This window comes from Acartia tonsa, chromosome 8, assembly GCF_053477335.1.
Source record: "Acartia tonsa isolate MP-2025a chromosome 8, ASM5347733v1, whole genome shotgun sequence".
Lineage (NCBI taxonomy): Eukaryota > Metazoa > Arthropoda > Copepoda > Calanoida > Acartiidae > Acartia > Acartia tonsa.
The window spans coordinates 15,596,445-15,611,161 of NC_137267.1; the positions used below are offsets into that span (position 1 = coordinate 15,596,445).

The 14,717-nt window shown below is 32.4% G+C and overlaps 1 protein-coding gene across 1 annotated transcript in view; it reads left to right on the top strand.

Annotated features, from left to right (window-relative positions):
- Positions 1-13,314, top strand: part of LOC145326100 (uncharacterized) — a gene marked incomplete in the record, with an annotated part of 253,565 nt that extends 240,251 nt beyond the window's left edge. Inside the window, 1 exon segment of the mRNA XM_080169209.1 lies at positions 13,038-13,314. Within this exon segment, the coding sequence (XP_080025335.1) occupies positions 13,038-13,217 (180 nt within the window).
- Between the last annotated feature and the right edge of the window lie 1,403 nt (positions 13,315-14,717).

Below are 14,717 nucleotides of genomic sequence, written 5' to 3' on the forward strand. Positions count from 1 at the left end.
AAGAAATGTTATGTGAAAGATGGGAGCAATAAAAAGGATAATACTTGTCAACTTTTGCGGGATTAAACTCAATCTATTAGGCCAAAATTCAAGGTTGTTTAAAGTAGGAATGGATTTATTATTACATGGATCTTACACCAGATTATCATGTACTCTTATAAAGTGAAACTTGTAGCTGGCCTAAATAACGGAAATAAATGGATTTATTATTACATGGATCTTACACCAGATTATCATGTACTCTTATAAAGTGAAACTTGTAGCTGGCCTAAATAACGATCAACCCAATAACTCCATTCCCTTCCCTCCTACTGGATTAACGAAGTGACCAATGAATGATGTCCATGTTAGCAACTAAAATTGACGACAATTATTCCCCTGTCATAATATCCACATTTTTATCCATAACAGCAGAGTTGTCAAAGTATTTATCCTTCAGACTACAAGTTCTAACTAGCACAATTATATTCATAAATAGTGGAGAGGAAAAAAGCACAAATATTAACGTGTTATAAGGAATATATATAAAAACAGATTAGAACAGGTTCTCAGTCATACTGAAAACTAATGCATACCATCGAAATTCAGATTATTTTCCATGAATATCTAATAATATCCACAGAAAGTTGTCTATATAACGATGAGATAAATAACTATTACTGAATCTGCACAATAATTTTTTATTGGCCTTAATCGAAATTATTCTGGTTCTATAATTTTGACGAAAAGCATATTTTTACTAGTGAAAAAATTAAAGCAAAATTGTGTTTCTTGAAATTAAACATCCCTAGTTGCCTAAAGGCTGTCTATAAGAATTCGTGCTCTTGAAAATTTAATCTCTTAAGACCAGGGATAAGGGATGGGAAACGTAGAAAAATATTATTTCAGGCCTATTTCAAGCCTAGGCCTAATAAACCAGTTTTGGGATGACGCAGTGGTTCGTCCTAAACGCTAATAAAAAAGCTGTGTGTGTGTGTGTAGATAAAGTATAGAATCAAATTCAGGTAGCTAGTTTAAAGTAAAAAACATAACTTTTTATAAACCTATATATTAATGGCTTTTGTTAAAATGAAGTTTTTTCTCTCCCAAAATTTTTATCTTTTACTTTGGTAATTTGAACTGTCAGAAAGCTATCGTTGGGTTTCCCTCAGACAGATTTTAGTTTGTATTATTTGCATTTTTATTAATGAGTAAAAATTTTATTTGGAAATTTCATTGCTAATTAAAATTCAAAATAAATAAATAAATATGCACTTGGGTAACATTCTATCAAGTTCTTTGGATACTATAATGAAATGTACTGTGTTGTATTGTACAAAAATTAGGGTTAAGGTGTTGTATCAATTCCGTACTAAATTTTTAAAATTCAAAATACAACATCTAATTTATAAACTACCAAATGAAAATTCGTAGCTACCTTCTTTCCAAAAAAATAATCCCGTTATTTTTGTTTTTTCTATATGGCCCTTTTTTAATGTTTAACTCTAAGCAGATTTAATAATTAAACTAATGTGATCTAACACCATTTATATTTTTTTTTTCGTAGCAGACGAAATCATTATTTTTTCTAGAATTGTCTGCTTCTAAAATTTCCGCCATCTGTGATTTGGGCTTGTTTTGTATCAATGAATCACCAATTGGCGGCGCCAAATCACAGAACACTATTGGTTTAGAGCGGTAGCCAATATGAGCCGTCCGCCAGTATGGTCATTAAATTAGGCAAATGGTAAAAGTTGCATGATCCCTTTCAAAACCAGGCTGAGACCTAATTTATGGCCAGGTTTCCTATCCTTTATCCCTGATTAAGACCCTTCATAAAAAGCCAAATCTGCAAAGAATGCTGTTTGAATAAAAAAAAAACGTCACATATATGTTTTTAGAAGCGAAGTTAATATACAGAAAGGTCATAGTGTTTGTATTAGGGATCTTAAGGATTAACACAACAAAAATATTGATGTGAATCCCAAAAATGATAAATAAAATTACCCATTTCTATGTAAAATTCTTAGGTAAAAAGTGGAAGATCGTGATTATAAAACGAGTATATCGTATGAGGGTATCGTTATTTCAGCCAGCTGCGAGTATCACTTTATTAGAGTACATTAAAATCTAGTGCAAAAGTCGTGCAATCAAAGAGTTGTCTGTCTACAACAGTTCTTAAGGGTGTTAGTATCTTTGTATCTACTAAATATCATGCTCTACTTTATTCTTAACCAGCCCTGAAGCTATATTGAAGTTTATTGGTAATATTGAATTCATCGCATCGTATTATACACAGTTTTCCGTGGATATTGAAATGAAAAATTATACAGATAAAGCCAAAGGTCTAAGCTTACAAAACTGCTATTAATTTTATGATTAACCGGTTTTAATACACTGAATATTAATAAATTCTATAATTTAGAAACTAGAAGGTAGAAAATAAATCTGTATAAGCATAAAGACTTTATACACAGAAGGCATTTCTTTTTGTTACAGAAATCTTCATGTAAAATTTCACTAAATAAACTCTAAATTTAAGATCAGAGCTATCACATCTGGAAGTTAAGAGGACACACCCTAAATGTAAGAAAACTTTGCTTTTATAACAAATAATCTTTGGCTAAATAAAATTAGTTAAGGATAATAAAACAGACAAAACATATTTATTATAATTTTGGTTGTTGCAAATCTATACGATTGTCCATTTCTAATCGCACAGCAAGTGACTATATCAAGAATATACAGGCTCATAGGTGTAAATTTAAACATTTTGTGCTTTTATGGGAAGCTTTCAGAGAGGGACATTTGACTGAACATTATACAAGTACTCAATAACAGTTTTCATTACTTGTTTGTTAAAAAACTTTGTGTAGTTTTTGTAAAATCTTAAAAAATCATTTTCAAACTTCCGATATACAGGGTTGTTGTCCATTAAGAGGAGAGCTATATGCACAAGGTCCTTGTTTTAGGCTATTTTTTGTCCACACTCTACTCCTTTAAATTCAAAGCCTCTGTGTAAATTCTAGAAGAGCTAATCCACTATCTTAATAATATATTAACCTCATACAAAAGTGTCAGGATGTTTGTCAGTCTACCTGTGTGTACCTAGGATCTTTATAATTGCAGAACCGATGTAGCAATACTCTACAGTGGAGCTTCTTTTTGGTCTAAGTATGGTTTATAAACATTTCTATTAAGGTTAGAATTTGCCCTGTAAAAGAATACCACCGCCCCCCCCCCCCAAAAAAAAGTAGTAAATTAAACATTATACAAACATTTAAACTAAATTGTAGAGTAGCTGCGCTCAAATATAATAAAATTCGGACAAGCAGGCAAAATGTTTAAATTTAAGTGAACACTTATTAATCTGTAGTTTGGTTTGGTCCCATGGATATTTTAAACTAAAGTTATAAAATTAAAATAAATTTGTAAAAGTAGAGATAAAACATGTATTGTACACTCACTCCAGGCATCTAAAGGGATAAGAAAATTACCAATAAATTGATGTGCATTACCAATGAAGATACACAAAGTTACAATTAGTAGTTGAAACGTTTGAGCACACTTTAATGAACCAATTCTAAATTCAATAAAAGTCCCCAAAGTTGTTAAGTCAACGAATAAGATATACGATATTTTAAAACTTTGGGGACTAGTGTAATAAACAGCCCAATGTCCCCTCACTCACTTCTTAAAACATGTGCGTCCATAAGATTTTGTGCGAAGCGCAATGAAAACTTTTTCTGAAGATTTTTAAAACACTTATACATTACTATGGCTGTAGTAGTAAACGTTTTCAAACTACCATCTCCAACCATGCTGGTTTCTAAACCTAGTGTATACTATTCTTGAAATATATTTAATGGCTTGGTATCTATTTATCCCAGCATGACATTGAATAAGGCAATTACAGATTATGGCTACCTCAACTTTTAGGAGTAAGTATTCTGAAAACCAATCTTATAAAACAAACAACATAAAAAAACAAATTCAAACGGTAGAACAAACTAACATGAACAATTGTAGAGTGTTAAAACAAAATTTTAAATTAGCACTTTTTTGGGGGTTGATTATAGATATAATTCGCTTAAAAATGTATCTTGTTGTCATAGGAACCATTGTTCTAAAGATCCGATAAATAGGATAATTATATCATACAAAAAAACTCCGATACCTAAACTATAAATAGCTTGGTCTGTCGGTTCGTCGGCAATGCTATGATACCCATGAATTTTATTTACTCCGAAACTTTATTTGTTTGACTCTTCATACTGTTTCAAAAGTATTTGTTTTCATTTCCTCGCTTCGCTACTTCTATATGTTGTCATCCTTGTTTTTGGCAGAGATATAAAGGGATAAGACAATGATGTACAATGTACATCCCCATTGATGATACACAAAATAACCCCATTTGTAGAAGATTACAATAAGTGGTTGAAACGTTTGGACAAACAACTTCATGAACCAACCATTCAAAACTCAACAAAAGTCCCCAAAAATGTTAAGCCACAAATAAAAAACGTTATTATAAATTTCCCAATGTCCACTCCCTCCCTGGTTTCTGGTCATAGTTTAGTTTCTAATCATATAAACAAAGATTTATTTGACATGTTCAATATCCTAATGGTTTAAATATGTTGTCGTTCAAAGATTACAAACATGTCACACAGTTATGCCATCATAAAAAAGCTGGCAATATCCTTTTATTAGAAAATAGACCCCCCTAAACATTTATCCTATCATAACCGTGAATTTCTGTATCATTTATTGCTCTAGTTATAAAACTAGTTTAAAGTAATCTTTCAACCCATTTGAATCCTAGTCCATTCTAACACTCAAGGAAGTCCAAGGCGGATGGGGGTAAATGATGTTAATCCCTCCCCCACAAAATAAAAAGCATGGACACTACACAAAATATCATGGTTCGGCAGCTGCGCATAGGACGCAAAGTTTTTCCTGTTTAAAGGCCTAAAGGTTTTATAAGATGATTTTCAAAGTTGTGAAACATTGTTTTTTTTTGCGACTTACAGGAGACTGACGCGCGGCTGTCAATCCTTGCAAAAAATGTTTCTTATTTGATATTTTACAAGATATGTAGATTGGTAATATAAAAAACTTATCACAATCTACAACTTTTTTATACTTAATAAATACAATGAGCAAAAAATGCTTGAATAACTTTTGTATACAGAATAGTACTTTTGAAAATTCCTTGTAGAAAACAACTTTACAAAAATTTGTCTAAATTCAGCATGTTAGAGTTGTCCTATCGGTTTCAAACGTTGTACGATGATTCCTGTTGCATAGCAACTATATAATTTTAACCATAATGTCTGTACATTCATTTAAAATATGATGATTTTTAACAATTTTTGGCAGCAATTATACATGGTATAATTATTCTATCTATTTGTTTTTAAATAATGATTCCAAGGATAACAAGGTAAAATATTTTTAGAGAATATAATTAAGTCCTAAAAATGTTATTATGTTCTTACTAGTATACAATATCCTATATTACAAATTATAAAAATTATATTCTGCTTATTAAGTTATAACATTTACCATGTTCGATTGTTTTATCGTTTGGTTTTAAAACTTCGCTCATATCTTTGCTCTTTAGGAATTTTCATAAAACAAAAGCTAAAAATTGAATTCAAATAAGCAACTTTTTTGTGCCCATTTTTTGGCTTAAAAAACTTTTGTATAGTTTTGATGATTATACATTATTTGTAAATAACTGAAGAATTGCTTCCGTTTTTTACCCAATTAAACATGACAGTTAGAAACAACGGAAAGCATACACAAAATAAATATTTTACCCTAGAAGGTACCTCACCCCAACTCTGTTTATAATCAACTTTAATTTTTAGAAATAGAGGTCTCCATTGGCAATTGACATAATATTTCAGCGGTTAGCGAGAATTCAGTGGCGTGCGAACCGAAGGGGGCATTTGGGGCAATCGCCCCCCCCCTAGCGACCAAAACGCCCCCCTCTGCCCCCCCTAGCAACCGCCCCCCTGCCCCCCCCCTAAATGTTAAAAAATGCCCCATTTTGCCCCCCCCTGGTCAACAAAAATGCCCCATTTTGCCCCCCCCTGGTCAACAAAAATGCCCCTTTTTGCCCCCTACCCTACAAAAAGCAAAACTATCCCAGTTTCCAAAAAAAAGATCAAGAAATACTCCAAAAAAAAATTTTTGGCGCTTAGCGCCAACCAGACAGTTAGGTTATAACCTTTTTTCACTGAACATAACAAACCAGGTTATAGGAAGTATTTTATTTTGTATAATATAAACTTTTTACCAAAGAAATTTTGTACATCCCCAATGATGATACAAAAAATTACCCCTTATATAGATTACAATTATTGGATGAAATGTATGGAAACTCGACTTAATTAACCAACCAATCAAAATTCCATTAAAGTCCCCAAAGTTGTTGAGCCAACGAATAAGAAATCTTTATATGAAATATTGGGGACAAGTGTAATAAATAGCCCAAAAACCCCTCCCTCCCTGCATATTTGAAGAAAAAAATTTGCGCTTCGCGCCCTTCCAAATGGTTTCTGCTATGAAATATTGGGGACTAGTGTAATAAATAGCCCAAAAACCCCTCCATCCCTGCATATTTGAAGAAAAAAATTTGCGCTTCGCGCCCTTCCAAATGGTTTCTGCTATGAAATATTGGGGACTAGTGTAATAAATAGCCCAAAAACCCCTCCCTCCCTGCATATTTGAAGAAAAAAATTTGCGCTTCGCGCCCTTGCAAATGGTTTCTGCTATGAAATATTGGGGACTAGTGTACTAAATAGCCCAAAAACCCCTCCCTCCCTGCATATTTGAAGAAAAAAATTTGCGCTTCGCGCCCTTCTAAATGGTTTCGGCTTTTTATCACAATGAAAGGACAAGTAATTTTTTTTTATTTTTTACATAGTTCATTATATCTTTGGTTTTTATGGTACGATAAATTTTTTTGTGGATTATAATATTAAAAAAAAATTTTTTTTCGCTGTTTCGAGCATCCAGTATGTAATTTACTTTGACTGTCATCACACAACATACAGGAAAAAGGATTTGTGACTTTTTCTACCTAAAATATATATTTATTTCAACAGATGCTCTTTAAATCTACGTGTCTGTATTCTTATTAATGATTTTTGTGCTTTGCTACTTAAAGATGTTGTCATCCTTGTTGTCATACAATAAAGAAATATTTAAAATCATTTTTTCATAGGTATTAGGTTGATTTTTGGTAAATTATTTCCAAAATATGTGTTTTTATCCCCTCCCCCCCCCCAATTTTTTTTAATGGGATTATTCATCCTTCCTGCTGAGATTTTATAACATCCCCTTCCACCCATTAAAAATGTTTTGTGGTGGAGGGGGGGGGGGGAAAGGTTAATTTATCTTCTGTACTATTTTTTCGAAGATGCTTTCTAGCTCCCTTCCCTTTGGTCATTGCAGGGTGGGGAGAAGGGATGGGGGAGAAGAGATGGGGGGGGGGGGAAGAGATGGGGGGGGGGAAAGGTGGGGGATATAAATGGGAAAAAGGGATGGGGGAAGGGATGGGGAAGAAGGGATAATGACTAGGAGGCCCATAATCAAATAATCCCACCCCTTAAAACGCCCTTAATTAAAATTAGTATATATAATCAAAATGCCCCCCCCTAAAGCAAAGTGCCCCCCCGGGGCACTTTGATTTAGGGGGGGGGCAAAATTTTACAAAATCTTCAAAATGCCCCCCCCTAGACAAAGTGCTTCGCACGCCACTGAGCGAGATCCTTTTACTTTATTATATGGGTTTAAGAATTATTTAAAAGATCCGATCCCATTTAGATGCAATTTATTATGTTCAAAAACGTACGTGGATTTTTTTCCTACTCAGTCTAGCACATTCTATTGTTATTTAGGGTGAGAATCAACACTTTATAAAGTCATCAACAATATATTTCAGGCAGAGGCGTGCATAAGAATCTATACCCCCCTAAATTAGCAATGGGAGTGTCAAATAAAAAAAATCACACCCCTTAAATGTAATGGGATTGTGAAAAAAATTTATGGGCTTTACGCGTCTATTTACCTAACAAAGGCTCATGTTTGATTTATGACTATATCTTATCCATCCTGTAATATAAAGTTGTTTAAGTTTTTTTGTCTGAAGCTAATGATCTCCGAAATTGGAAGTTCCAATTACTTGTATTTTTCATAGAAGCTTTATAAATGTTGGTTTTAGGCTATTTTTCTAACTCCCTGCGCCCTCCCCAAGAATCTAAAGGATTATATAAGGATGTGAACACATAGGGGGGTGTATCCAACCCACTAAAAGTAAATTATAGCCCTTTTGTTGACTATGACAACCTCGTAAGCTCACAACCCCCTCGTTTTTTGTTTCATTAGGATTGTAACAAATCCTTTTTCTATTTGACAAACTAAAGCGTGGTTTTTAATTTATACGTGCTTAAGATAATTTGAAGCTTCTTCGCTTTTCTCTTTCAATAAAAAGTTATACTCTAGTCTGAAGCAAGTTTGAATTTAGAGTTTTAAAAATGCCTGGACATAAAGGCGCGATCCTGTCGTATAATTTAATATTTTTATACCACCAAACACGAGTTGTAAAGGTGCTTTTTATCATAGTGTCTATCGAGCACTAAACTCCCCCCCCCCCTCTTAATTCCGGAAAAAAATTTAGTTAAGGCGGTAGGGAGTTTTTTCTATACCTTGCCCTAACCCTGTTGGGCAACTCATTACCCAATATAACCTAACCTAACCTGTCCTAAAATAATAAACAACCAAACGTAAAACTACCTCCTCTTCTTTTCAATTTGTTTCAAAATATAGGGAGGGGGTTCTGTGCTCTTCTCGGCACTTTAAGGGAAACTACCGTTGTAAACGCGCTAAAAACACCTCAATAAAATAAATATGAAGGCAGCTCATTAAGGATGTATTATTTCCGTCTGTTTGTCTTTAGACAAGAAAACCAATTTTTATGTTCAAAGGATCGCAGCAAAAAATATTTGTTTGTCTGGTACTTTGTTCTATTTACAATCTAAATGTCTTAGTCTTTTTTTTTCACTGCTTTCATTTATTAGTTAGTCAGTTTCCAATTAATCCTATCCTAATATTAAATAAGTAGTTTTTTTGTCTGAACTTAAGATCTCAGAAATGCTGGTTCGAATTGGCTGTACGTTTCAGGGCAGCCTTCTAATTAACTTATGGTGGTTTTAGTTTGTTCCCCCCTTCCCCCTCGCCTAAAGGCTTGGGATAAAGCAACTAGTTGTAACGTTTTTGTTTGTCTGTTAGATTTCAGTAACTACTGAACCGATTGATAACTCCATTTATTAAAGCTTTAGGTCCTGTGATGGTTTTAGGCTAGATTGTTTTAAGATTTATGTCTTTTATGGATTAAGGCTAGTTTTCTTCACGATACACCTTGTTTTACTTTTTTTCTGCTTCTTTACACAAGGTTTGGATCAGTAAAGGAATTTTCATCAAAAATGCTTTAAATTGTTTATCGAGTAGCTTTGTTACTAAAACATGAATGGCTAAAAGCCTAAAAATCCATGAAAATGAAATTTTACTGTCTGTTTATCTAAATGTTATGGTAATAAAACATATTTTTATTAGCTTTCTGGAAACCGACACTTAACGTTTTCTATCTCCTTTATTAATATCTAAACATTCAGGGATAAGACAATGGCCGATAAACTTATGAACTTCCCAAAAAAACAAAATTACCCTTCTGCAGATTAAAATTAGTTGTTTAAAATGTTCACACACTCAACTTAATTAACCAACCAATCAAAATAAAGTCCCCAACGTTGTTGAGTCAACGAATAATAAAACATTATTATAAAACTTTGAGGACTAGTGTAATAAACAGCCCAATGTTCCCTACCTCCTAGATAAACATTTCTGTTATTACAATTTGTTTAGTAGCGAAGCTACTTTAAAATAATTACTTCATTTGTGGATTGTGGTGAACACTTCACTCTTCAGAGACAACTACTTTTTATTAAAGCATTAGTAAACCCAATAAAATCTGTTGATATTTGTTGTCATTTTTATTATTGTCATCCTTGTTATTTTATAAAGCTATTGTAATATTCTACTCTCAAAGCAGTCACGTTTGAAACAGTTTTGTATAGATGTTGAGTGACAGGCTGACGTTTATGTCCTTGAATATGGGTCATTTCATATGCTAATTTTTTTTGCATACAATAATCGATTTAATGATACCTGGATGTTGTACCAGATTTTCATGTACTTTAATAAAGAAATGCTCGCAGCTGGCTAAAATAACGATACCACCCATTCAATTCATCCAGCCCCTATACCCCATAACCTCCCCTCCTATTAGATGAACAAACTGGCCAATAAATTATGTCCATAATTGCAAGATTAATTGACAAATTTTCCCCTGTCCATACATCCACGTATATACTATATCCATTCATAAGATCCATTCTTACAGTTGGGCTTAATAATAAATTTAAAACATAGCTAAACAACAATAATTATTAGGCCTTAAAGCGATGGTGTGCCGTAGAGGGCCGTCAACACCCACCTTTAAATCTAAATCAGAAATTACTGACTTCCCCTTTTTTTCACCCCCTAATCGTTTCACTACCTTCCAGAGCTGGATCTTTAAATGTGTAGCCGATGCCGTTGCCGCTGCCAGAGGTACAGCCACTAACCTAATTGCGATCTTTAAATCAAATTGGCTGCGCGTGGCCACGGCTTTATGCGATCTTTAAATCACAGCCAATATATAAAATAATGTATAAAATTGACAATATTATCAGATATCTAAAGGGATAAGACAATGGCCTGTAAATTGATCAAATCCCTTATCATTATACACAAAATTACCTCATCTCAAGATTACAATTAGTGGTTGAAACATTTGGGCAACCTAATAAAAAAAACAATCAAAATTCAATAAATGTCCCCAAGGTTATTAAGCCAATGAATAATCAAACGTTTGGGGACTAGTGTAACAAAACAACCCAATATCCCCTCCCTCCCTGGGATATAATACATTAGTTAATTTTTTTAATACATTTTGAAATTAGAAAGTATCATTATTTTTGCACATTGCATAAGTTTTAGTCAGCCAGCGAATGGACAAAGATTAAAATTATACATTCCAAAACTTCAAAATAATTTTTCACTTTGGGATAAAAACGGAAGGTTTTTCAAAGTTTAATAAATAGAACCTGTTAAACCCCAACAAGAGTTTATGACAAATAATTGATTTTTGCTTGAAAAAAAAATTTAAATGTATTAAAACTACGATAAAATGCTGTTTTATATAGTTTATTTTAAACCAAAAAAAAATTAAATAAAATGGTAATTATTTGCAAATATTTATAACATTATGTACAGTGTATAATAACAATCAGTTGTAACTTTAGTATAAATAGGCCTGTATAGGGTTAAAAGGTATAGTTTAATTTTACTATCTATTGAACCATGTTGAAGTTTGGATTTACCCTTCTCTTGTTAGCTGCTGCCGTTCAGGTGATTTTAATATTTTGCTCTCTTTATATACTATGTTTATGCTATTTAGAGTAAAGTTTCCTGATTTTATCGTTTAATCGATTGTGTTCTTCAATTAAATTTTTAAATCCTGTGATTGTGTTAGGCTCTATTTCTGATTTTTAGTCTTTAAGAGGTTTAAACTTTTTATCCACTAGATTTTGTTAGTATTTTAAGCTAAATAGAACTTTTATTATTTGAAATTAAATTTTATATATCGCGGATATTTTATTATTTGATTTATCGTTTAATATTAATAGATTGTCATCTAAGCAATTTCAGTGAATTTTCTATCATGTTTATATCAATAAGTAATTTTTTTTATATACTTTTATTTTCTACTATGTTTTTTTCGTCTGAAGACTTCCCCCCCCCCCCCCCCCTTCCTGAGTTATAATTCTAAAACCTCATTGTCTGCTAATTATTTATTCTTTACTAGTTATCAGTGACTGCTTTTTGGCTAATATTTCCATTTGAAATTGCCGAAATTTTAATATTTTGTTTGCGTAAAATTTGTTTTTGATAAAACTGAAGAGAAGGGGGTTGTGGGGGAAATTAACCTAGAATTGTTTGTCAGAATTACATTTCCTAGTCTCTGACTAGTCCACACGTTTTTATTCTTCAATTTTCCAATTTTATATTAGATCTAAAATTGTGAGCATTTTATTTGAATAATATATACATTAACCATGTTTATATTTTTAGGCAAATTACTATAGCTATGGCGGCTATGGAGATGGCTATGGTGGTTATAGCAGCTATTCCCCCAGCTATGGAGGTTATGGAGGTTATGGTGGTTATGGTGGTTATGGAGGTTATGACAATTACGGCTATGGTGGTTATGGTGGCTATGGTGGTTATGGCGGCTATGGACGTCATGACAATTACGGCTATGGCGGTTATAACAGTGGATATGGATACAACAGTTATGGCAGCTATGGTAACGGCTATGGAAATAGCTACAGCAACAGTCATGGAAACGGTTATCACAGCTATGGACATGGTAACAGGTATGTTCTTGTTAGTATAGCTAATGTATAACTTATAAACTTAGCTGCTTGATAAGTACCTGTATTTAAGATATTTGACTTTTTTGCTACTTTTTAATATACTAAAAAACTAATTTCTTCTGCCCATAGGTATAAATGTATACAATGTTGTACATATATATTTAATTGTGTTTTTTTTCAACCAGCTTTCTACTTTAAATGTTATATTTAGATAAGGTTTTCAAGGTTTTCATTTTTTCATTTCTTAGGCGCTACAGACGTAGTACTGATGAGTACAGTGCCCCTGCTCCTACCCCTGTGTATAGCCATGCTGCCCCCGCCTACCATGCTGCCCCTGCGTACCAAGCTGCCCCCGCTCATGCCTACTCTTATGCCCACAACCCTCTGAGCACCTCTTCTTATGGAGCTGCAGCCTATGGAGGTTATGGATACACTGCCCCTGCTTCTTATGGAGGTTATGGATATTCTGCTCCCGCCTATGGAGGATCTGGATACACTGCTCCAGTTTATGGAGGCTACAGCTCCTCTGTGTATGGAGGTTATGGTGGACAATGGAATGCTCCTAATTCTCCCTATGGAGGATATCTGATGAGTGGAAATTATTATCCTAGTTATGTCTACCAGAATATTGGTTATGGACCAGCTGTATATGGATCTAGCCCCAGCCCTATCCGCAAGGCATACTAAAATTTACTTTTAGTTTTATGGATAGTAATTATTACACTATTTTATTTTATCAAAAACTTTTTAGATATATTTTAAAAATAAATTTTTGAAATAATAATTTTGTTAGTTTTATTAGTGAAGCTTCTCTGTAATACTTTTATGTCCGTAACTGTTAAAAAAATAAATTTTTTGGATTATAATATTTTAAATTTCAATGTATCCTGAAACCTATACACATCCCAACGCTTTTTTTTTATTTCTGTAATTTGCTCTAGTCCGTTCCTCGCTGTTTTTGTCCTTTGCTGTTAAGGAAATTTTCTTTCCTTTGAATTCATGGCTTAAATTTTTTTCATCAGACTTAATATAATTTATGTCAGTAAGTCTGTCTATAACTTACAAATATAATCGATAATTTAGGCAAGATAATATTTATAGGAATATTTTCTTTAACAGTTAGGGGTGCAATTAAGTCTACAATTTGTTGTTCTAAAAATTCACAGCTTAACTACGAAGTTTTAATTAAACTGATAAGTCTCAATTTTTATCTTTTCTTTGTTTAAGTAAAGTTTACATTTACGAATTTATCTCAAGTTCTGAGCATCTTTTAACAAAATATTTTAGTACTTATTTTTATTAAATTGATTGTGTTATTTAATCTAAACCACGTGAATCTAAATATATTAAATTTGATGATGTAGCAAATTAAAAGAAAAAAGGATGCCAATATGGACAGGAGATTCAAAAAGCATTTTTTAAAATATAAGTCCGTTACCTTTCCTACTCAAAATACTTGTTACTGAGGATTTTGTGGTTTTGTCATTTTAGGGAAAGTAATGTTAAACATGTTCTTATAACTTCAACTTGTGTGAAAATTAAATTTTTTTTTGTCAATTACTTACTAATTATAATCTGTCTAAACTTGTTAAAACTTAATGACTCTATAAATATATATGACGTATTATTGTATTGAAAAACCAAAGGTTTATTTATGAATTATTTATTAGGCTGCTAATTAATGTTTAAATTCTTTATCAATAATAAAAATTTTAGAATTTTAAAGTTTGAACTTAAGGGCATAAAGAAGGGGACTTTTGATGGAGTATTAAATGTTAAACTTTATAAACATGTACTCTCATTAATAACTTTAATAAATAAAACTAGCAGTGTTATAACCTTTCTATGAATGTTATCGACAAGAAGTGGTATTTATTAAACATTGGGGTTGCACCTTAATTTGTATATCGTTGCCTTATCTCCTATAGGGGTTAATTACATTCCTGGAGACTTTTGGCGTAGGCACTGGTTCAAATTACAAGGAAAAATAAAGTCTAATATCAATTTACCTTTAATTTAAAAGGTTTCGACCATAAAAATCTTAATCTCATTGGATTTGCCATTTATATTAATAAATTTTTAAAAGTGGAGCTTTTTTATTAACATAAGATGTGTACGGTCTAACATATTATAAATGGGGAGACAGAATGTGCTAAAATTCTGTAAAGGTGTGACTTAAGGCTTAAA